The 25,747-nt window shown below is 41.5% G+C and overlaps 1 protein-coding gene across 1 annotated transcript in view; it reads left to right on the top strand.

Moving 5' to 3' along the window:
• The window catches only part of GPC6 (glypican 6), a 1,041,998-nt gene that overhangs the window by 913,444 nt on the left and 102,807 nt on the right, over window positions 1-25,747 (top strand). Inside the window, exon 5 of the mRNA XM_026493466.4 lies at window positions 23,197-23,327. Coding sequence (XP_026349251.1) covers window positions 23,197-23,327 — 131 coding nt within the window. The remainder of the gene's footprint in view (window positions 1-23,196; window positions 23,328-25,747) is intronic.

Raw genomic sequence — 25,747 nt, 5'->3', positions numbered from 1 at the left:
TTATTGTTCAGACACCATATGATTTGGGCTGGAACCAAAATAGTGGCTGAATAGGGATAATATTGGAAACCAACACCAGGGTGATAGATTGAATGCGAGAATAAGGAAAAGGAACGAATAGTTAATGGTTTGAACTGTAGAGTATGGTACCGTTCTCTGAGAAAGAGGATGCCTGTTGGAAGAACAGGTTTAGCAGGATGAGTAGATGGTAAACGCTCATTTGAACAGGTCACACTTAAGGGATATGAAATCTGGAAGGAAGCGTACACTGGTTAGTTAGTTATAAGCAAGGACTTGGAATTTACAAGGAGGTCAGGAGGTACAGAAATGAGGAGATCATTAGGCAAGAGGGAAATGGAGTTATGGCTGTGGATGAAATTAATGAGAAGGCATATACAGAGGGTTTGGGCCTAAACCCTGGGGGAACTAATATTTAGGAGGTAAGCACACTGACAACTAATAAACAGACAGTAAGAATGAGACAACTAGCAAGACTGGCAAGAGGAAACAGAGAAGGATAGCCCCAGGCAGGAAGCATGCAAGAATTTGAAGGACAAGTCAGTGACAGTGCTGGACAATCAGGATAGCAGAGAGGACAAGGATCTGGCAATTAAGAGGTCATTGGTATCTTTGTGACAGTTGTTTCTGACCAAAGCCAGACTAATGTGAATTGAGAAATTTTGAGAGGGGATGAAGACATGGATCTAGGCTATTCTTTTTCAGGATCTTGCCTGAAAATAGGGCATAATGGCAGATTTTCAAGTTACTTTTTTTTTTTAAGATTTTATTTATTTATTTGACAGAGAGAGACAGCGAGAGAGGGAACACAAGCAAGGGGAGTGAGAGAGGGAAAAGCAGACTCCCCGCAGAGCAGGGAGCCGAATGGGGCCTGGGATCATGACCTGAGCCGAAGGCAGACACATAACTGACTGAGCCACCCAGGCGCCCCTCAAGTTACTTTTAAATGCAGATATTTTGACAGGTTTAAATGCTGAAAGGGAGAATAAAGGAACAATCTCCCCTGAAGAGGGGATAAAGAAGTCTTGGAGGCATTTCATAGCCTCTGTTTTCTCTGAAATAGAGAGGGAATTCATCAGCTGGTATATTTGGCTCGGGGCTGGGCATATGGTATTTGCTCAACAGATATTTGTTTTATTTAATTATTGGTGGAAGTATGTGGGTCTTGGACTAGCAAAGAATATTGAGAGGCCTGAGGCAGGAGTGAGTTTGACCAGTTCCCGAGCATCACTGAGGAAGGCAGTGGTTCTCACAGAGGCCTGAGTTCCAACCTCAAGGTCCCGACTTCACTAGTTCAGCCTGGGCATGGAGCGTTTCCAACGTCCCGAGGTAATTCTCGTTGTAGCCATGGTTGGCAATCACTAGTATAGAGGTAAACTTGGAAGATGCTCAGAGGAAGAAAAGGCAGCTTTTTAATGAGCCAGTTGAGGTGGTCTTGAGAAGGAACTTTTGTCTATAATGATGTAAAATAGGACTTAATAGCATTTTTTGTTTCCTCCCAGATATAAAATTATGTGTATGCAAGACAGAGAAAGCAAAAGATAAGTAATTATGAAGAGACTGAGGATAATAACAAAACATTTTCTTTTTTTTTAAGATTTTATTTATTTATTTGGCAGAGAGAGACAGCCAGCGAGAGAGGGAACACAAGCAGGGGGAGTGGGAGAGGAAGAAGCAGGCTCATAGCGGAGGAGCCTGATGTGGGGCTCGATCCCAGGACCCTGGGATCACGCCCTGAGCCGAAGGCAGACGCTTAACGACTGAGCCACCCAGGCGCCCCAACAAAACATTTTCTAATCTACGAGCCATCGGCAATTAAAATTGCCCAGCTCCCTGCCTGGCTATAGGGCCGTTAGAAGAACTTACAAAAAGGAAACAGAAGTAAGTTTCATTGAGTGCCAGTTAGGTGCCAAGCGTTGGATTTGGCCCTTTCATGCCCCATTTAACTTTCTCAGTATCCTGCAAGGTAGTTATTACCGTTGCCATTTTACATAAACCAAGACTCAGAAAGTAGCCTTATATGTGAATGAGAGGAGAAGTGGGGTCCTAGTGTTTCAGGAGACTTGGGGAAGAGTTGGGGAGCCCTCTTCTCTCCCCTCCAGTAGATAAAAACCTGAGGAGGTGATCAAAGGATGGAAACACGGCTTCCATTGGCAGATGTGAATATTTAAAATACCATACATTTATTTGACACCTGCTACACAATTCACCCTCGGTTGACTCTGACATTTCATTATTCTGAAATGACCTTTGCCCCCTAGCATAACACTAATCCATTAAAAGGAAAGAAAAGAGAAATAGAAACTAAAAAGAGTCATGTGAAGATCACAGAGAAGGTTTTTTATACCCCTGTGCCTCTGCTTTCGATCAATTTTTCTCTTCTAGCCCAATAACGTGGTTAGCCAAGCCAGACAAAAAAAACAGAGAAATGGCTCTTCCCTCTTGTTTTTGCTACAGTGTCAAAATAATAAATAGGTTAATCATATCAGTTGCATTGACTTGGGACATCTTAGACACATACTGCCCTTTGGGAGTGCAGAAGCACCGTTCCAGGGCTTTTATTGAAGAATCCCTACTTGTTCCTTTTCCCTTTATTTGTGTGAACACTCTAGTCTAAGAAGTATTGAACCTTGTCCGAGAAGAAGCTGAAAGGCAGCTCCGAAATCTACAGCCTGGCAGCGAGCTTTTAAAAATGCATCAGGCAATCTGGAGTAAGCTTTTATATTAATAGAAGACACAGGTAGAAGATGAAGAGCCACGGCCACTGATTTGGACACCACCCGAGAACTGTCGTTGGTGTAGAGTGTATGTGTAACTGTCATTTGAAATTGAGTCTGTGGCTGCCACCACTATTGTTTCCCATGGCAACAGGCCAGTGTCCCCAGGACCTCCATCAATAGTCACTGACGTCTGGTGGGCAGGAGACCGGGCAGAGACCTAGAGATAAGTCATTGATCTTCTGCATACCTCGGTTCCAACATCTGCAAAAAAAAAGGAATATAGATTTCTCTCCCTCTGCTCCCCATTCCTTGTGACACAGGACCTAATGTGTCCGACAGAACCAAGGCTTTTACTGCATTCTGTAGTTGGCTTGTTTATTTGATAGTGGGTTAAAAGTGAAGCAGGTGGAAGGAGTTAGGTTTCCACCACTAACATATTTGTGGAATCTCTGACTTCTGTGTATAGCCCTATGCTAAGGAATAAATGAATGACGATATGCCACATTTCATCAGTTTATTCCTTACCGCTAACCAAGGTCCTGGAGTTGGAAGTAGCCCTTCACCTTTTCCATTGAAACTTGGTCTGTGCATTTGCCACACACACAGGCCTCCAGAGTCCCCTTATCCTTTCTTTCAGCACATATTTATGGCTGAGAATATGCATCTGCTATGCCTCAGGTGCTTGTGCTGGGCACTAAGAAATGAAAGATAAATAATTCTTAGTACTCAGCCTCAAAGAGCTCAAAGCCTAGCCGTAGTGAGAGGTTGAAAAACAGATTATCGTGCCATCGTGTGCAACAGGCAGGGAGAGAGATCATCAAGGTACTGTGAGAGCTCAAATGGGGCAATTCCTAGAGAGAAGGGCTCTAATAGTCATAGTAAAAATTTAAGAAGTTGTTTGAAATTAATGGAGTACTTGGCAACACACGTTCCCTGAGCCGGATTGTGTGACACAGGTGCAAAAAGGAGGACCCAGCAGTTGGATTCCTAGTGTATTATAAGCAGGAGGGAAGACAGTAACAAAAGGGAAGGAAGAAACAGAAAGCATGAGTGTGAGGGGTGACAAAAATGGGTAAAAGAGAAGGGAAACCAGAAGACCAGAGTGGTCAGTGACTGAGCAGAGTAGCATTGGGGTGAAGTGACAAGAAAAAGGCTGCCAGAACCATCCGAGGCTGCTTAATTCATGCCATGTTCACTTTGCAATTAGATTTGCATAAGCCTATGCCATCAATATAAATGATTTATATTATCAATTTGTTTTTTTGACATTATTCCCAAGAATGCTGAAGAACATATTAGCTGGGTTAGAAGGCAAGTTTTCAGGCAGTAGTCACTCTCTTTTTATCATAAATCTACCCTGGAGCCCTACTCTGTCTCTGAGCCAGGGCATGGGTATCCAGCTGCTCAATGGACATTTCCACTGAGCCTCTGACCTGTCATCCTATCCCTTTGAAACTTGACCCCTCATTCTCCTGGGGTCGCCCTTGGTCATCATGCTTCTCACTGTCTCTTTGTCTCCATGCCTTTTCATTGCTGTTCTCTCTTATCTGATATTCCATTTTCTATTCCACTCACACCTCCCACTCTTTCTTCTCTACTTAGCTAACTCCTGGTAATCCTATCAGGCTTCAAAAGCACAGCTCCAGAAAGCTCCCTCTGCTCCCTTCCCCCCACCTCCGCCCCCCCCCACCACCACCACCACCACCCGCAGGCTGATCTAAATGCTTTCTCTTTGAGGTTCCACTGCACTGGGTACATGGTTCCTGCTTAGTCCCCATCACCCTGAATAATAATTGCTAGTCTGCTTGTTTGTCTTTCCATGAGTCTGGTAGCTGGTAGGGACCTCATACATCACAGTTACTCAGTGCTTGTTGGTTGATTGCATGAGCAAGTAAAGAAAAGAATGCATCACAAGTCAACAAAGTCAAGAGTTGAGAGTCTTTAGTTCTGTTGAGTCTTTCTCGGTTCTTCAGTGTTTTAACCTTTCAGGAGTTATGCTGCCATAAAGGATTTTTCTGACCCAACTATTTCTAATCCCAATGGTGCTATTATAAGCATTCTAGTTTTTAATTATTTACTTTAATTCTCTAGCTTTTCTATATTATGCTGATGTTATTAGTTAACCTTTAAAAATAAATTAACATTTTTTAAAACCCCTCTCTTCTCAATAAACAAACAAACCAAAAAATGTAAGCCCAAACCCAGTCTTCTTATAGCCTAGGTGTTTGTATGAAGAAGTGAACAATTTAGGAGGAAGAGGGAAAAGGTTGGTTGTTCAGAAAATACTATTTTGTGATAAGGTTTAGAAAGCATTAGTTTCTTGAACACCTGGATTTGGGTTTATTGATACGGATGTATATGGAATAAGGTCAGTAAATGTACAGTCTAATGCAAGTTTTGAAGAATGAATACACATTTTCTGGGTCAATTTTTAAAAATATATTAAGACTTCCACATAATAAATGTATGTGAAGAAAAAGGGATAAATGTATACAATATAGACTCATACAATAGACACATCTTTCTGCCCGAATGGGTTTATTCAATAAATATCCAGTAGCTTTCTCAGCATAGTCTGCTATCAGGGTAGCTGTTAGTCTTAGAGTTCTGACCCAATTCCAAATAAGTAATTTTATTCTTCCTGCTTAAATTCCCCTACCATTGCTGCTCGACGCAGAATTCTTCTTCATTTCCCGTCCCATCTGAAGTGTTACTCCATCCTGAAAAACAGCTTCATGTACCAGTCTAAAGGTGACTGCTTTGCTATGATGAGTGAGGCAATTTTGCTATGTTAAGTGCTTTGGGAAAAAAGCACTTATAGGGCTCCCATAGAAATGCAGCTAATATTACTCAACGAGCCTTCCTTTCAGCCGTTGTGCAGTGTGGCATTTTCAAAATGAAGAGGCCTTGCCCCATTGCAGTTTATTTATGTGATGTATTCAAAATGGGCCCATTTCCCGAAGGCATCTGGGAATATGTGTAGAAGAAATATGAAAGAAACAAAAATTAAATACAGATGAAGTTAAACAGCTAACAGTAGAGAGGCCAGTGGCGTCGCAACTTCAGACCTCGATCTAAAATCCTGAATGATCGGGAAGAATGGAAAATAATCACACCAGGAAGCTCTCAGTACATCTTCTGCCTAGCTAAATTCTAAATGATAGCTCCAAGAGGTTCGTAGGGTAGGTGAATGTGTCCTAGCTACAGAATTCAGAGTTTCATAGACTTTGGAGGAAAGGAGTTTGTGCAAGCTTATTGAATATGATCATAGGCAGCATTTAAAAGATAGCCACATTTCTGAAAAGTGTAACAAGCAACACACTCAATATGCTTAGATAGATCACCCATTTGTTTCTAGAATATCTCGCCTTGCCTTTTCTTTCAGATCACCATTCGTTGTCTTTAGTAGCCTCAAATTACTATTCTCTTCCTTAGATCTCTGAGCCTGTTTTCAAGATACATGTTTGCTTTAAAAAAAAAAAAAAACAGTGGTTTTATTGATTTATAAATACCCAGAGGTGTCTTACGGTTAATTCAGGTGTGTCAGCAGAAACAACTGGCATGTCTCTCTACCTCCGTAAGGATACAAATGGGAAGGCACTGTATGCTAATTTCTAGGGTGTTGACTCTATCAACAAATAGTAGATACTCATCCTGATTTTTTTTTCTATTTCTATCGTAAGCAAGTCTACATTGTCTCAGTCTTTTTATCTTAAGCCTTACCTAGATACTTAAAATAAGAATTTTCCAGGAAAACATCAAGGCCTTTGACATTGGATGTTTTATTTGACCAAGATAACAAAGACTTACCTCACCAAGGAGCAGCTCTCAAATTTTTCCAATTATTGTAATGTTTTGATTAATTCTGCAAGCACTTCTGGGACTTTCCCATTGCCTTTTGAGTGTGTATATTTTTTGTTAATCTTTTTAAATGCTTAGAAGCACAGAGAGAAACCTAGAAGTTGGAGTCTCACGGATCAAAGTCAGCATCTGGCTCCATTCTCAATATAGAAACTCCGGCTCCACTAAGTTGATTTTCTATAAAATGGGGCTAAGCCCAGCATCTACCCAGAGAATGCGAGGATTAAATACTGCATGTACCACCTGCAGGGACATAGGAAGCGAGTGTTAACCTGGTGGCCGGGCAACAGGTGAGCTAGCTGTTTGCCTTCCCGTCTGAGTCAGTGACAACTGCTGACCCTCTTTGCGTCCATCCCTAAATCTTTCATTGCCATCTACCCAAGCTGGCCGCAAGCATCTAACAGGATAAGGCACACAGCTTGGTAATACTGCCCCCACATCGCAAAGTCCTGCTTCCTTGCACTGCAGCTTCAAGCTGGATTTGGGGCCTCTGACCCATGTTCCTCTGACTGGCTCTTCAGAAATCACTGGTGGATTCCAATTGTTGTTATTGTTGTTTTTTAAATCCTACCTTTTTATACCCAGTTTTGTTTCCTTTACCATTATTTTGAGAGGAAAAGTTCTTAAGAATGGAGCTAGAAGTCGAAGCCAAGTCTTTCTGCTACAGGACACACACCCGTCCGTTCCTTCTACATCCTCCCAACTGGACAGATGTGCTTGCTTCCATAGGCTGCATCTTATCTGCGTCCCCGTAGCTTTTCTTCCTCCTTGCCACCCGGGTCCTTCGCTCTGACGCTGACCGAACACAGCTGTCTGCTGTTGCCCGCTGCTTGGGTCAGACTCCTAGACCCCTGTCCCCGCCCCCTTGCTCTTTGTTTTTAATCTGCCAGCTGCGCATGCGCTTGTCCCAGTGATGCCAGATGCTCCAGGATGTTCCCACCGAGATGGCCCAGAGCCGTAGAGCCATGTGGCTTTGGAGCTAGAATGCCCCTGAGATACCTACCAACCGAAACATCTAACTTTACAGATGGGAATGAATAACCTCAGTGTCACACTTGCAGGTTGTGGTGGAGGTCCTGGAACCTGCGTCTGCTTTTTATGCCTTTAAACCCCTTTACCATTGCAAGGGAAAACAAACAATTCCTTTAATTAGAAATTTTTAAATTTAAAAATACAATATCATCGTAAATGTCTGCCTTTTAAATGTAGGAGGTCTGTGAAATGGTAGGATCAGAGCTATTTCTCTTGCTTTCATTTAGCCCTCTCTTTTAGGATTATTTCTCCTTATTAAAGTCTGAACTTCTTGTATTTATCAAAAGAAATGTAGTTTGTTCTACCTCTTTTTTTAAAAAGATTTATTTCTTTATTTACTCGTTTATTTGAGAGAGAAAGAGCAGAGGGAACGGAAGAGGGAGAAGGAGAGAGAGAATATCTCAAGTAGACTCCTCGCTGAGCACAGGGTCCAATATGGGGCTCAATCCCAGGACCCTGAGATCATGACCGGAGCCGAAATCAAGAGTTGGCCACTTAACCAACTGAGCCACCCAGGCTCCCCTGTTCTACTTACTTCTTAAATGAATAAGTAGTTGTCAATTTAAAGAAATCTATGTTAAGTTGGTAATCAGAAATAGGTACAAATCGGGGATAGGAACTATATTTATTTTATAGCAATGCAAAACTGAATAAAAACCCACAAAGCCAACTATGTTGGAATGGTTACACTGAAGACATGAAAAATTGTGCATTCACTAAAAGGGTTGTTTTCTTGGATATAGTGGGGATATCTAGCCATGTGCTATTGAATTGAAAGTAAAAGGGGAAAACTGCATTTAGCCTGACCCCAATACTATTCATATTAGAATTAACACTAGGAAGGAAGTACCACAAAGTATTATCCATAGTTATCTTTGTCTTGGTAGATGGTTGAGGATTTTTATTCTCTTTTCCCAAATTCTATATAACAAACATACATAAACAGACACTCGGTGGAAATGTCCAATGTGCATCGGATATCCACTCCCTGGTTAAGAGAGTTAGGATCCAGGGTAGATTTATGATAAAAAGGGACTGAGTAGTACTGCCTAAAACCCTTCCCTCCAATTCAGCTAATACGTTCTTCAGCATAAAAAGAAATCTAATAAGAAAGTAGTTACATCTTTCTGAAAACCAAATAAGGGAAGTTACCTTTAACTTTATGGCTGATGTCAAATATTCCTTCCCCAGTCATACTCATGTTCTGAGAACAGAAAAACCACTGCACTCTCCTAATCAATGAGATGACAGTTCAGCAATAGGTTCTAGAAGAGCCTCCACCCCAAACACTCAGAAGGCCCAGAAAGAGGAAGTGTGTACCCACAGCTTGACTACGAGTGCAGCTGCCTCGAGTCCCCAAGAGCACTTGTCTGCTTGACGCAGCCTCGTGAAGAAACGGAGCCAGAGAAGTGCAGTGTTGATGCCCTTGATGCAGCCAGTGATTCCCCTGCCTCATCCCGTCAACCGCGCCAGGACGCGCGCGGGCCCGCCTACCTGAGACTCAAGCGGGTCTCCTTGGCTGGAGTGACAAGTGCAAGCACTGCCTCGATGTTAGTTCTGACCTACTCGGAACAGCACCTACCCTAACCACCCACAGGCCATGAGACCTTGGGCAAGCTCTTTGGGTCGCAGCCTCCACAACCATTAAAAGAAATAATAGTATTTCCTCTAGCACGGTGTTACTGTAAAAATAAACTGCAGCTCTCTGCCCTAAAGCTGTTAGAGCAGTACCAGCCCCGGGCTCATTGAAAATGCTACCTAAGTACCCACTCCTTCTCTATCGTGGACTTTCTTCTCTCTCTGTCTCTCTTACTGTCTTCCCCCCTCTCTCGTTCTCTCTCCCTCTCCCTCCCCAGCCCTTCCCTGTCCCTCTCTCTTTCTCTCCCCCCCTTTCCCTCCCCCACCAGGTTAGAAAATGATCTTTATCTTCACCGTGGAGCATATGTTGGAGATAACTTGAAACAAGATGTAAAGACAGGGCAAATCAGAGATGAGAAGAGATGAAGAGATGAAGTCATCACTTCACAAAATGAGGGGTTTTTTCCTTTTCTTAAACAATCCAGCTTTTTTTCTTTAGGTCTAGTGACCCATGATACGGGGCAGACTGCTCTTTTTTTTTTTTTTTTTTTTTCATTTTCCTTTCGGTTCACATGGCACTGAGCAACAAAATAATAAAAAATATATATTTTTTAATAATACCAGCACACACACGAGTAGGAGAGAAGGGCTCCCATTGCTTGCTGAATCACTCACTAATCACTCTGTTCGGACCCAGCAGGGAATTCTGACAACACACCTGACTTTTCATTTATTTATTTTTTATTGGTTCTGGGAGAGGTTTGTGATTCATTCCATGTAGGTTGCAAGCCCTTGTGCTACAGGAACAAATGGTCTCTGGGGTTATTTGCTTTATTAACTTTTAGGGCAAAGGAGGGAGAAATAGGAGAATTGCTTTAACTGCACTATACTGGCAAAAAGTTTGGACTTTTTTAGTTTCGTGACACCTGAAATGCTTTCACTGGTTGTGTTTCTTAAAGATAGGTTGGCTGGTTGTGCAGAAGGAAACAGTATGATGGGGTAGAAAGAGCTTGTTGAAAGAACTGGCCAATGGTCACAGCCCTGCCATTGTGCCCGGCCCAATCACTAGACCCCTTGTGTCCCTGGGACTCAGTGACCTTCTCTGTAGAAGAAAAGGGTCAGATCGGGTATTGTCCTCTTTCAGTAACAGTTTATGACTTCATGGATGATGGTGAACTCAAGCCTCCAATATTAATCTTGTTGGGAAAGGAAAGGACTCGCCTCTCCATAAAGATACAATAATCATAATATAATAATGAGCATTTATTGTGCGGTGTGCCCAGCGTTACATCTAATCCCCACAGTGACAAAGGAAGAGCTCCCATGATAACAGTGGACACCAAGGATCACAACGGTGAAGTAATTTGCCCGGGGCCACAGAGCCTATGACTCTACGTGAGTGCTTTTTACAAGTTTGTCAAGGACAATGCAGGATCATGGTGCCCACACTGAAAGAACACAGTCCCTGAGGAAGGCTTAAAGAAAAGCTTAATTGCAACAAAGAAGGGAGGAGAAAAATCTTAAGACAAAAATGCTCTATCTTTATCACGTATGCTTTCTCTTTCAATATTCTCTTTGAAAGTGAAGCACTTGTAATTTAGTGAGTAGCAAAATAGTAGGTAAGCACGTCAATGCTATTTGAGCAATTTCAATGCCCAGTATATTGGATAGAGGGAGAGAGAACAAAGGTTTTGGTCCAAAGGATGCTGTTTTTCTTCTTTGGGTTCTTGTTTCCTAAACTATAAAACCAACTGGTTGGTCCACATCAATCCACTAGATACCAAAACCCTGTGGAGGCACCAAGGACGTAAAGGTAAAGAGAGTTCTTCTGTGAGAAAGATCTTGAAGAATTCTTTGCCCCTTAATCCTGTGATTCATCATCAAGGCAAAGACAGTTAGGTTGATGTGAGGTATTTGAACATTCCTAGCTACAAATGACATAAAAAATTATTCACATGAAGAATCAGCAATAAAAATTTAAATAAAGGATTATGGTTGGTAGTATCTACTTTGATGTCCATCAAATTCATGATTTACAAGGCCCACTCTTTCTGGCTTGTGATATAACTAAACATCTCAAAGATATAGCATAGCGTTGAGATGATGCTGGCATGAATGTATTACATTTTTATGAAATGCAGTGTATCATTCTCCTAACAAGAAACTAACATCTGAAAATGAGTCCTGGAGATTCCAATTTCTGTACTGTGCTGGGAGGACTGGGGAATTATTTCTCCCACAATTTGCATTTCCTTTTACAGTGTAGAAGCAAAATAAACCTCTTTGTTTGCACTGGTTTCAGAATTAAATCAGTTTGTATATTTGTTCTCTCCTCCTCTTCCTGGATTTGGTTTCAAAGTAAACAGTTATCTTCATTAAATTCTCTTTTATTTGGCTTAAGTTCTTTGGTTACTGTAATTATTCTGGGTGGCTGTCCCTGTTTTATTTTTGTGTCAAATATCTGCATACTGTTCTAAACTGCATTTAATTGGCTTATTTCCATTTTCTATTATTTACCTCACTTTGTGGTACTGATTTCTGTGGCTAGACCTGACTCCTGTCATGGTCTGTTTTGTATGTATGTATATATATATATATATATATATATATATATATTTTTTTTATAGACCTAAACACTATACAGGCTTGGCAAAATAAAAAAAAAAGATCATTAATTTGGTACTTAGTGAATGTGGACAAATTGCAGGAAGAAATAAATATGACATTTATCACAGAGATGGTTTTGAAAGTTAATGGCAAACTTGGACTCTTGAGAAACAACAGAAATTACCTTGTTTGGTAAAGCCAAATATGTCAACAGCATTTTTTTTTTAGATTAACCTAGAAATGACCTCTGACAGAAAGAAAACCAGCCATACTTTTCAATTTCAGGCTAAAAGATCTAAAAAGTTATTTCTACCTAATAAAAAAGTACAACAAGATTCTAAATTCCCACAGAAACTCTTCATCTACCCTATAACACATCAAAAGCCACCAAGGGGCTATTTATCCTGCAGGCCAGCGCTAATAAAGTTTTGCAGGCATTTGTGACGGTGCGCGTGGCAGGGGAATGGACAGGCGGAGCTTTAAGGCAGGGAGGAAGAGAGTAACTTAGCTTTTAAGTTTCTGGAAGAAAATACAGAGAGATTTTAAAAAATTGTTCCAGTAATTTATTTAACAAACGTTCTTTGCACAACTCTTTGGATCCCAGTCTTGTTCTAGGGTCTGGGACTACAGAAGCAAACAACAAAGATGAAAGCCGTGCCCTCTTGGGGATTACAAAATAGTGGGGGAAAGAGGGACCGTAGCAAATATACACGTAATAATTCAGCACATGTGAAGTGCTGTCGAGAATACAGCACTCAGTGATACCTGGTGGCTCAGTTGGTTAAGCATCTGCCTTCGGCTCAGGTCATGACCACAGGGTCCTGGATTCGAGTCCTGCTTCAGTCTCCTTGCTCAGTAGAGAGCCTGCTTCTCCTTCTGCCTGCCTCTCCCCCTGCTTGCGCTTGCTCTCTCCCTTTCTCTCTGTCTCTCTGACAAGTAAGTAAATCTTAAAAAAAAAAAAAAAAAGAATACAGCAATCAGATAAGAGTGTCTGGGAGTTTGTAGGATCTTTAGAGAAGATTTTTCTAAGAGGTGGCATGGGGTGGAGACCAGCAGAAAATAAGATATGCAGATATTTGCGGGAGTGTATTCAAGGAAGAAAGAACAAACCATAAACGCACAGGAGAGCGCCTGGCCTATGTTCACAGAACAGCAAGGACGCTAGTAAGCAAAACTGTGAGTGGAAGTAGATTATGTTCAGAGAGGTGAACTTGGAAAGGAGAAAGTTTGCACAATATGACACGAGACCAAGAAAACCTAAACAAATGAATGGTAAATGGGACTATCAAAAAGTTAAAATTTCTGCATAGCAGAAAACCGTGAACAAAATCAAAAGATAAATAGCAACTAGTGAGGGAAAATGTACTTCATGTCACCAAAGGGCTGGTGTCTTTACTGTATTTTTTTTTTGCTAAGGAAATTTCCTTATATCAGTATGAAAGAGTTAGTAACCCAACAGAAAAATGAGTGAACAAAGAATATCAAGGGAAAAAGCAACAGAAATGTTATCTAAGCATACTCAAGGATGTGCAACCTTACTTCTAAGGAGGGAAATTCAAGTCAAAACCACAGGTGCCAATTTCTCACCCTATCAGATCGGCAAACATCCAACCGTTGGATCTTAACAACATCTAAAAGTTTGAGACCTAGAGAATCAGACGCTGTCGTGTATTGCCATCGGGAACGTAAACAGGTACAGCCTTTACAGAGAGAACTTTGGCACTATCACAATTTTACGTGCCAAAATATCTTTGACCTAGCAGGTGAACTCCTAAGACTTAACCAACAGACTTATTTGCACGTGTGTCGAATGAATTATGTGCAAGGATACTCACTGTGGCATTATTTGTAACAGCAGGAAACCACGCGACACGCTGAGTAGTGAGGAACGTGTAGGATAACTGGTCGCCATTGATGTCAGCATGGATTGCCTGTGTGTGGGACCTTGGTGACAACGTCAAAGTCACTTTCAGAGCTCTGATGGAACTCTGGGGGCGGGGGGGTCCTCGTGCAGGGGCAGGGCCACCGGGGGGCGGGGGGTAGTAGACAAGACCGCTAAGGTGGGCGGGGACGAGCTAATAATAGGGCTTTTCTTACGCCTGGCTAAGAGGTTGTGACTTTCTCCTGAAGGCACTGGCAACCTTTAGAAGAAGGCAGTGACCTCATCTGATTTGCATTTTTAAAGACAGTTCTTCTAGCAATGTCAGAGAGGAGATTACAGAGCAGCAAAGGCAGAAGTGGGGATGGTGATTAGTGTGAAAAAAATGCAGTCCAGAGAAGGGAAAATATTCTCTGTTTGGGATTCTCATGATTCAGAATTCTAAAAGTGAAAATGTTTTCACTTAAAAATCAAAGACAAAAATTGAAAGAAAAAAACCCCAGCTCTGAGAAGGGCATGGCCCTTCTGACTTAGGTAAGCACCCTTTCCCAGGTATTTGGGTCATGTCTGCCTGCTGCTGTATCCCTGTCTCCCCTAGCCTAGCCGTGCTCTTTCCAGGCCTCTCAGGAAACACACTCCTGTCCAAGATCTCATGAGCATTTTAATTAATCGATTTGGGTGAAAGCAGAACCTTCTCATTACGTCCATCCCGTGGGCATAAATGAGCCTAGATATAAATACTGAAGCCGAGTTTGTTTTATTTTCTTTTAATGAAGAACTGGATGTCAATGAATGAATTTGCTAGGGTTCTTTTACAGTGCCTTGAATTTTTTTTTAATTCTTTTGTCTGCTTCTCAGTGGGGAAAATATCTTGGTTAAGCTAAAACACGGGTGCAACAGATGGAAGAGGGAGAACATGACTTGTAAAGAAAAACCAAAATTGGTCGCAATGGAATTCTGATGAAACAATAAAGTAGATTGTGCTTATAGATTTCACTTTTCAAAAAGCAGACTATTAGGACAAACTTAAACGATTTAATGAGAACTTTGAAATGAATGTTTTATCTTAATTCAGATTTCTCTCAAAGGGAGAAAAAATTGTTTTAATGTCCGTGTGTTTCATCTTTGTCCCTTCGGAAAGAGCTACATACCATGAATGTGACCAGCGTCCTGACTTCTGTACCTGCCTCCCAACCAGGACTCCATTGTGATGCAGTGACAGTCCTTAGCAAGTCACAAATACTGATTAGGTCAAGCTGAGCTTATTTTGATCAAATGTCTTCTGTTTTCCTAGCTTTCTTTTTTTTTTTTTTTTTTTTTTTGCTTTTTTATAACTGACATATAACTGTGTGAGCTTAAGGTGTACAACGTACAAACACATATATATGACAAAATGATTATCACAGTAAGGCCGCTTACATTATCACGTAGTTACCCTTTCCGTGTGTGTGATGAGAACTTTCAAGATCTACTATCTTAGCAAGGTTCTCGTACACAGTACAGTACGTGCTGTTAGCTAGAGTTGCCACACTGTATGAGAGATCCCCAGATTTCATCATCTGTAACTGGAAGTCTCTACCTTTTGACCACCGTCCCCTGTTTCCCCCAAATCCCCTCAACTGAATTTTCAAGGTCATTTCTACTCCATCATTATTTAGGAAAAGCCTGATAACACGTCATTTAAAAAAAGAAGGCTTTCCCTTCTTGTCTCCTCTAAAATATGTTGAAAATCATTCCCTTCTAGGTTAAAATCAGTAGCACTCAGTAAGATCATTTCTGATGTTACATCTCCTTTTCTCAAGAAACAAATTAAAAATATGTATCTGATCATAGGAAGTCCTGCTTCATATTTCTATCTTAGAGGAGCATAAACATGCAGCACTCCCTGAAGCATGATAGTTTTTAATCCAGTGCCAACCAGAGATCAGAGATAATGTCTAGCTCCCGTGTCAGCGCCTTTGCTCTTCATAAAGTCAAATACTTAGAAAAAAATCTGAATATTTGCCTTTTTCCAAACCTGCTCTCTATCTCTCTCGTGCTCACATCCCAGGGGACACGTAGATCCGAATCTGAGGCTAGCTGGTGTGCATGTGGTGTACCGTGATGCTTTGCAGACTTAGAGCGAGTTCTTTTGGTGTGTTTCCTTGAGGGCAACGGTTTATTTTTTCTTGGCCATTTCAGTATCTGTCAACGAGGGGTTATATCATAAATTTTAGATTCGTCAACTATTAATCGACCAGAATTCTGAATATTTAGGTCCTGTCAAACAAATATTGGGAAAATATCTGAATTTTTATAAATATTGTAAATATTTGGCTGCTCTGGTTTCCTATTGCTACAAAATAAATTGTCCCCAAATTTAACAGCTTAAAATAACAACTGTATTATTACGACTTATAGTACAGTGGGTCAAGTATGACTCAGCTCGCTGATTCTTCTGCACTGCCCACCACCCCCCCCCCACAGTGTTGACTGGGGTCACTAGATGGTAATGCACTGGGAGCTGGGTCCGGAAGGTCCTAGACCACCTCACTCATATGTCTGGCACCATTGCAGGTGTCTTAGCCCCATAGGGGCTGCTATAACAAAAATACCGGAGGCTGCGTGGTTTAAACAACAAACATGTATGTCTCACAGTTCTGGAGGCTGAGAAGCCCTAGGTCAAGGCACCAGGAGATTCGGTGTGTGGTGTGAGGCTCTTCCTTCCATACACAGTCATCTTCTCGCTGTGTCCTCACATGACAGAAGGGGCCAGGGAGCTCTCCTGCCCTAAGCACTTTCCAAAGGCCCTCCTCTAAGTAGCATCCCTTTGGGGATTAGGTTTCAACATGTGACTTTTGGGGGGACACAAATATTCTGTCTGCAGCAGCAAGGGTGGCTGGAGATCTGGGCCCAACTGAGACTGTTACCTGGAGTGCCCACACATGACCAGTCCAGCGCGGTTCACTCCCAGTGGAGTCTCACATGAAACCAAAAGAGGAAGCTCTAGTCTCTTCGGTACCTTTCCACTGTGCGTTGTCAGTGACAGCAGTGACAGAGCCCACCCAGATTCAAGGGGATAGGGCACAAACCCCACCTCTCAATAGGAAGGGCATCAAAGACTTTGTAGTCAGCATTCATTGGCAGAGGGGCACATCCTGAGAAAAGAGCACAGTCTTGTATCTCTCAGTAATGAGCTCACCCATCACAAAGCAGCTAGTATCAAGACATTGACTTAGCATACAGAAGAGCTCCAGCTATACTGAAGTCATCCATGTGCCTTGTACTCTTACCCCTCACATCAACTGCTGTCAACACTTCCACCAACATTTCTTGCACGGTGGTCCTCTCTTTTCCACTTCTGCCTGGAGGTAGGGCCTTGGATTAGCTAACCTTTGTGGAGAGCTAATTGTGTGCCAGGCATTGTGCCAGCAACTTCCCAGGCAACATCTGATTCGATTCCGGGTACCGCCGCGATTAGGGAGATATTGTCATGATGAACAGAATGGGACTCCGTGGCATGCATTATGTCTCTCGCATTTCATGGAGGGTCCTAGCTGGAAACACAAGCGCCTGACTCCATCTAACCACAGTCAGGTCTCCTCACTCTTAACAGGAAAGTCTGTGCTTGCTTGAGCTAAATGCCTTGGCCCAGAAGCGCAGCTTTGCCTGCACCCTGGCGCCTCGCCTTTAGATGCACACCTTCCGGCTGAGCTGCGATATACACACACCCTTTTTCTAACATAGTCACCACATCTGTGTGCCTCAGAACCTCGTGCTGTGATACCAGTTATTTCTAACTCATCTAAACTTCATCTCCACTTAGAAACAAAAATTATGTATATTGCTTGAGCGAGACAACAGTCCTTTGTTTAAAGAGATACAAACTATGACGGCATGGGAAATATGTGCAGAAGGATCAGCTGATCATTAGCGGACATGCTAGCACTGTCCTGGCTTAATTGGCCATAGATAACAGCTCCAAGAGCGCAGTTAAAAATAATGTTCCAAATATTTCAAAATATAAAAGGCACGGAGATAATTAAGACAGTGTAGGATGGCAGCCTCTGGAGTAAGTTACGGGTATGTTGTAACTTAACTGACTGCAGAGAAGCTTACCAACTACTGCCTTGGTGTCATAAAGGTACTGGGAGGAGAGAGAGGGATGGCTTCCTTCAGCCCCAAAGAAGAGGGAAGGTTTTCCTGACCTGGAGAGCTTGACTGATGACAGCCTTGCCCAGGCAGCGGGAGAAAAACCAGCCAGGCAGGGATGCTCTTGGCTGCACAGTGGGCTATACGGACCCTCTCACCATCTGAGGTCTGGGGTCCTGGGAGACTGGCCACTCACTTCCAGGCCTACACAGCGTCCCAGGACTGGACAGCTCTGGTCTCGCTGCCATGTTCTCCTTCCAAAATGTATCTAAACTAGACTTCCAAAGACAGGAGCTATAAGCTGGACCCTTTATAGTGGAAATGCAAAATACTAGAAGCGTTTTCTGAAAAGCTGCTTTTCCTTTTGTGGCCCTGGGAAGCCCTGTCATGTATATTTAGAACAAAAAAGGGAACTGGGCAGAGGGATGATTGTATCTTAAGGAGAGGTGTTTTTGTTTTGTTTTCATTTTTATTGAGATATAATCGATGTGTAACATTGTATTAGTCCAAGGTGTACAGCAGAATGATTTGATACGTGTATATATATTGAAAAATAATCACCACAGTAAGTCTAGTTAACATCCATCATGACACAGTTACCCTTTCTTATTCTTGTGATGAGAACTTTTAAGATCTACTCTCTTAGCAACTTTCAAGTATGTAAAACAATATTGTTAACTATAGTCACCATGCTGTACATTACATCCCCAGGACTAATTCACTGAAATTTGTACCCTTTGACTTCCTTCACCCATTTCTCTCACCTCCTAATCCCTGCCTCTGGCAACCATCAATCTGTTCTCTGTATCTATGAGTTCAGATTTTTTTAGATTCCACAAATAACTGAGATCGTACAGTATTTGTCTTTCTCTGTCTGACTTATTTCACTTAACGTAATGCCCTCAAGGTCCATCCATGCTATTGCAAATGGAAGATTTTCTTCCTTTTCTATAGCTGAATGATATGTATATCTCACATCTTTATCCATGCATCTGTTAATGGACAGTTCTGTTGTTTCTGTGTCTTGGCTATTATAAATAATACTGCAGTGAACACTGGGGATGCAGATATATTTCAAGATGGTGATTTGGTTTTCCAGAAGTGGGATTGCCGGATCATGTGGTAGGCCTATTTTTAATCTTTTGAGGAACCTCCATACTGTTCTCCATAGTGGCTGCACCAATTTACATCCCCACCAACAGTGTAAAAGTGTTGCCTTTTCTCCACTTCTGTCATTGATGAGCACAATAATCATTACTGCTCTTTTCCATTATTAGTATTTTGATAAAAAACACATAACATATAATCTACCCTCCTAACAAATTTTTAGGTGTAGAATATAGTATTGTTAACTATATGCACATTATTACTCTTAATGATTCTGAGATTTTGAGCCAATCTACATTGACTTTTGAGTCTTCAAAGGAAAATTTAATTTACTTAGTAATTATATGTATATAATTAGTGTGTGTATATATTTACTAGTTTATATATATTATATATATTTTTAAGGTGTACAACATAATGATTTGATACATATATATTGAAAAATGATCACTTAGTTTATACATATTATATATAAATAATATATATATCAGTATATATTATATATAAACTAGTATACATTATACATATAAACTAGTATATATATATAATTAGTAATAGCGTAAACCACATAACAGCTTAAAGTAGCATATTCTGACCGCTGATCTAAATTAAAACAAATACCTACCTACATCAAAAATATATCATCTTAAATTATTTTTTATAACAAAGTAAATGAATTGAGATAAAGAATGGAAATATGAGGGACGCCTAAGTGGCTCAGTGGGTTAAGAGTCTGCCTTCGGTTCAGGTTGTGATCCCAGGGTCCTGGGATCGAGCCCCGCTTCTGGCTCCCTGCTCAGCGGGGTGTCTGCTTCTCCTCTCCCTTTGCCCCACTCTCTCTCTTTCTTGCTCTCAAATAAATAAATAAATAATCTTCAAAAAAGAAAAACAAGAGTGGACATACATTTGTAAATGGGACCATTTGGTTATGTCTAATATGCAGGCAATTTGTAAATGGGACCATTTGGTTATGTCTAATATGCAGGCTCATTGATCGGACTGCACTTTCCCAAGGCCACATAGGCAAGTGACCTGGAGAGGCTCGCCCTGAGCACTTTCACTGTGATTAGAGTCTAAAAAGAGGAGATGCGTTTGCAGATGCAGAAACCTAACAGGCCAGCACCCTGGTGGGGAACGAGCGGGGAACAAAGAGACTGAAATCACCAAAGAGAAACCTACCTGCTTGATGACAGAACCCCATAATTTCAAACTGTGACACTACAGCATCCAATCCAAACACTTGTCCTTACCACCTTAACATTCAATCCAAACACTTGTCCTTACCACCTCAGCATCCAATCCAAACACTTGTCCTTACCACCTCAGCATCCAATCCAAACACTTGTCCTTACCACCTCAGCATCCAATCCAAACACTTGTCCTTACCACCTCAGCATCCAATCCAAACACTTGTCCTTACCACCTCAGCATCCAATCCAAACACTTGTCCTTACCACCTCAGCATCCAATCCAAACATTTGTCCTTACCACCTCAGCATCCAATCCAAACACTTGTCCTTACCACCTTAGCATCCAATCCAAACACTTGTCCTTACCACCCAGAGCACAGTCGCTCTCAGACTTCAGGAGAGCCAGAGGTATCACTGCCTCAAGTCAGCCCATTCCGGTCGGATGAACATGCTGCAACACACCAGTACTGTTTGATGACTTAGCAAATACGTCTGTAAAACAAAAGTTAAGGATCCCATAGTTTTGGTTTCTCTAAGTGCATTTGTTCAATAACTCCATTAGGCCAATTCTCTTTTCTGTACAAGGTTTCTTGATTCTTCTAGCAGAATGCACCCATCTAGAGAAACTTGCTCATTCGTCATAATTTATCATCATCAAAAGACCTGTTGGAAAGTATAACGGTAAAGGGGATTATTTTTAATAAACATGCAAAACACATATCACGACATAAAAGAAATAGATCAGCTCTGAGACAACCGTTAGCCACCTTTTAAAACCTTAAAGGGAAAACAACTTCAATACCAAAACACTACAACCCCGCAATGTGCTTCCGCCAGCTGCACTGCCGGATAATTAGGTCAGTAAGATGCAGAGAAATCGTTACTTTTGTTATAAGATCCTGCTGTGACGTATACAGATAAGTCTGCATTATCTAAGGGAAAAAATCAGAGAATTTGTTGTTCCAGGTTCTCTGTGAGTCTGTTCACACTCAAAATCTTGTGCGTAGTAAGAATACTATGGGACAGGGTACCGGGGATGGGGGTGTGTGGAATAGAGGGACCTCCCCGAGTGCTTTCACTCTGGGGGCATTACACGAGGGGTAGAGCAGAGACTCAGTTCTGGAATCTGGCACAGAGAGCCAGTGGGTAGTGCTAGAGCTGATGTTGTTAACAAAACCTCGTGCTCTTTAAAAATGTGAAGCTTTGCTTCCCAGAGAGTACTGTATCCTTCTTACAAGAATTCATCTCTCTTAAAAGGTTTCTAATCTGCCTCATTCATAACTACTTATAACCCTGGAAAAATGTTGATGTTGGCCTTTGATTGAGCATGCATGGTTGGTTATGTAATAAATATAAAATTTGGTTTTTTCATACTAACGCTATAAGATAACGACTATAAAAAGCATTTAACAATAATATATTATATTTAGAAAGCAAATTATATGATATATGGATGGTATATTTCCTCTTGCATGCTTAAAATATTTATGCATAGAAGAAAAAAAGCAAGGCATATGCAAACTATTCTGGTGTTATTCTGGGAAGTGGCATTATGAGTGTATTTCTCTCCTTTGTCGTTGGGGTTTTTCTTCTGTATTTTGTAAGTGTTTGATAATAAACATGTATTATTTTGAAAGAAGGGAAGCGTTTTAAGATTAGCTCCCAAGAGATTTAACAATTGAAAAACTTGAAATCTAAGACTGGAATGTATATGTGAAAAGTCTAGGCTGCACTGTCTAATATGGCAGCCACTAGTCTCAAGTAACTATTTAAAATTATATTTCAATTAGGGCACCTGGACACCTCAGTCAGTTAAGTGTCTGCCTTCTGGTCAGGTCATGATCTGTCCTGGGATCGAATCCTGCATCAGGTTCCCCGTTAGTAGGGAGTCCGCTTCTGCCTCTGCCCCTCCCCTCTGCTCATGGTGTCTAGCTTTCTCTGTCTCTCAAATAAATAAATAAAATCTTTTAAAAATTATATTTAAATTAATGAAAAGCAAACTAATTTATTAACAGTTTAATTCTTCAGTCGCACCAGCCATATTTTAAGTTTCAACAGCCTCATTATCGTCATCACAGAAAGTTCTGTTTGGCTATCCTGATGGAGGCAGTTTACCAAACCGTGCCCTGAATATTAAAGACAAAAGTGAGCCAGCTTTCAGTGGTACATGAATGGGCAAAAAACCCTTGCCATAGATGCTGAGAGAATCCTCATCACTAGTCCCTTTCATACACTTGACCAGTGTATAAAGTCTGAGGCCAGGTGAGCTCAGAGATTTCCCCCCACAGGCATTGTGCTAGTTAGTGATGGAGCAAGGATGAGAACTCAGGGCTACCAGCTCCTCAGGCAGAGCTCCTGTCAACATATCACTATGACCATCTTCTCCAGAAAACTAAAGCTTCTCAAGCAAGACTTCAGTTTAATTCAGCACAATTTCATTTCACATTTTTTGAGTTCTTACAGTGTGGTAGGCACCATTATAAGCCTTGACTATACAAAACCAAGTAAGAGACGTCTCTATCCCCAAAGGATGCCGAAGTGCTAAAACGGAAGGGCACCAAGGAGGCACTGGTCTGTTCTTGGGAAATCTAGAAATGCTCCCCCTCTCATAGATAGGTTTGAATAGGGTCTCAACGTTTGTGCGCCCAAATCCACATGTTAGTACTTCTTCTCCAGCATTCTCAATTTTCCTCCCCCTCCAGAAGAAGAGACTAGACTCCATTTTTGAAATGTAGCCAATCCCTGACCTAATATTGTTTTGTTGTTATATTTGTTCTGTTGGTTTAACTTCACGGGGGATAGTTGGAGACGTTCAACAACCTTTATATGAACTAATTTTCTCATGTTGATGCCTGGTTTTATATATGTAAAATAACGTTAAATCTTCAAATGAAATAAAATAAAATACTCCTTTGATACTTAGTCATCCATCCCATGTCAGATTATATAAAAGCAAATAAAAATTTTGAGCGAATGGTTATTTTTCAACCAGTTGCATTGGAACTGTTTAAACACAGGTTAACAACCCGGAACTCCCTGTTCTCATATAAATCATGCTCCTGTATTTTAACAGATGCGATGCTCTTGGTGGCAGAGAGACTGGAAGGACCATTCAACATTGAGTCTGTCATGGACCCAATAGATGTCAAGATCTCTGAAGCCATTATGAACATGCAAGAAAACAGCATGCAGGTGTCTGCAAAGGTATTGGCATTAGTCATATTTCTACAAATAAGGAGAGTGCAGTAATCTAAAAATGAAGTAACTAGATATGTCGGCTGGGATTATAAATCCTAATACATTGTCGGAGAGCTTTTCCTATTGAGCTACAAATTTGCTGCTTCATTAAAAACGTCCAACAAAATGGCACTGAGAAAGGAAGCAATCTCTTCGTTCTCAGCCACTCAATCATGGAATTTCAGAGAGCCCCAGGTAGATTGACTAATCCCTCACATTTGTGAGTAATTTGGGGGAAATTTTCTTTCTAATATGTTTGAAATTCCTGCACACCCTCAGCCCGTTCTCTCTCTAGGAACTTCTAATTATATCTTCAGCTGTGCAAACCAGGCAAATGTTCTATATGTTCAATCGTAAATAATTAAACATTTCATCTGACTTTCCTTTTTAAGACTATGGCGTAACCTTCATTAATGAATCTTCAGGGGAAAATGCTCCTTTGTATGAAGTCAAGCACACATTAAAAGAAGAGAAGCCCATTTTCATAAATCATACAAGACTGGGTTTCTGGGGTTGCAGCTGCAGAATGCACGAATACCGGATGCCCCATTTTTATCTGTCCCCACTCCATTAAAGATAAACAGGACCTGCCTTCGGCAAAATTGAGAAGTTTGCAAAGGGTCTCCAGCCTGCTCTTCATCGCCCCCTTTTCGCCACCAGGATGACTGCACAAAGCCGTTACGTTCTTCTTACTGGTCTCTCTATCATGCCACACTAACCAAATCTGTATCGGTCCTTTAAACCTGGTTGGTGACTGAGTGATTGCATTTTAATTGAAAGTCTCATTCACACAAAAATATGTCAGGCAAAGAGATGCGTGCTTAGCTTTCTTTGATTTTTAAAATCCTTTGTGAAAGAGATTTCAGATATAATCAAGGAGGAGGGGATATGTGTGTGTGGGTGGGGGAGGATTACAGGGCAGAAAGAGAGCCATGGAATCTGACTAGGTTTCCGTGGCTGAGTCTGAATCAAACCAGTTTGGGGCTTTCGGGGTGAACTGGTAGGAAGTAGGGTAAGGAAGAATCTGGCCTGGGTCCCTTTCTCTTTCCTTGGGAGACGGACAGGCCAAGAGTTTTACAGGCCTAGCTCTGGGTTTTAATGAGCTTGGGGTAGCCTGTGTAAAGGAGGATGCCCCCAAATTACCACCACCCATTGAGGAAATAACATATTTGGGGGTTCCACAAAAAGCTATGTTCTTCCTTTCCTGGGAAAAAATAGCAATCATTTATTCCTCTCAAATCTATTGCCTGGACACGGATTCATGTTGTTTTAAGAGGCCACTATCCCAGCAGTGGTTGCTGATATACAAAACAGCCCTAGAGAAGAGGGCGTAAGAAGCACTCAGACTAAAGAGGTTTGAGACCACCGCACACTTCTTAGAAGGCTCTCCACTGGAGCACGTGCATACATGTTCGAGTTCCTCTATTAAAAATTCTCTGAGAGGTCAGATGGACTCTCTTTATTACCAGAATGTGGATGAGACATTTTTGTGGAATTTGTCCAACTACATTATAATAGGAGGGTTGTTAATAAGGAATGTGCTTTTAAAAAGACACATTTCTTTGTAAGAAATGTCAAAATCAAGAGTAGAAATAATACAGGGCATGTAAGGGTACATTCACGTGAGAGGGTATAGTATAGCGGGTCATAAAATAACAGGACAAAAAATGTCAAATGAGCTAGAAATTTTTTAAAAAATGTGTATCTGGTAGTCTTGACACAGGGCAAAGGGGAGTGAGTTAAAGAAGGAGAGAGAGGAGAGCAGCCGGGCTCTGCAGGACAGAGGAATGAGAGGCAGGCTGCAATGTGGAAGAGGGTTTGAGGAAGGACCGAAGCCAGCCTCGAACATAGCGGAGAGGCAACAGGTGGCTGGAATTTGGATACATTTAGCGGGAAACACCAGCAGCATTTGCTGATAGAATGGCTGTGTTCCACAAGAGGCTTTATTGCATGGAATTTGGAACTAGGTAGTTTCATTTTCCATATAAGACACATCCATGAAATTATACATGAACTAAAGTCTAAAATCTACATTCTTGCCAAGAACTGGAGGGTTGTATTCCCCCCTCCTTTTTTTGAGTAGGCGCCACACCTAGTGTGGAGCCTGACACGGGCCTTGAACTCACAACCCGGAAATCAAGACCTGAGCTGAGATCAAGAGTCACATGCTTAACCAACTGAGCCACCCAGGCACCCCATGTATTTTTCCTTTTTCAGGGGAACCCTCAGTCACCGTTCATAAATGGTCTCACTGAATTAGAAGTTCTAGATGTCCGCTTCAGCTGGAATGGTTGTGTAACGAAGCTTCCTTAAATTCTGATAAGGTTTTGAGTGAGGCCAGAGCTATTTCCGAATTGAGGGTAGGGGCAGGGAGTGGGCAGACATCC

This window comes from Ursus arctos, unplaced genomic scaffold (genome assembly GCF_023065955.2).
Source record: "Ursus arctos isolate Adak ecotype North America unplaced genomic scaffold, UrsArc2.0 scaffold_10, whole genome shotgun sequence".
In the NCBI taxonomy this organism is placed as follows: Eukaryota; Metazoa; Chordata; class Mammalia; order Carnivora; family Ursidae; genus Ursus; species Ursus arctos.
This window is presented reverse-complemented; position numbering and strand designations above follow the sequence as displayed.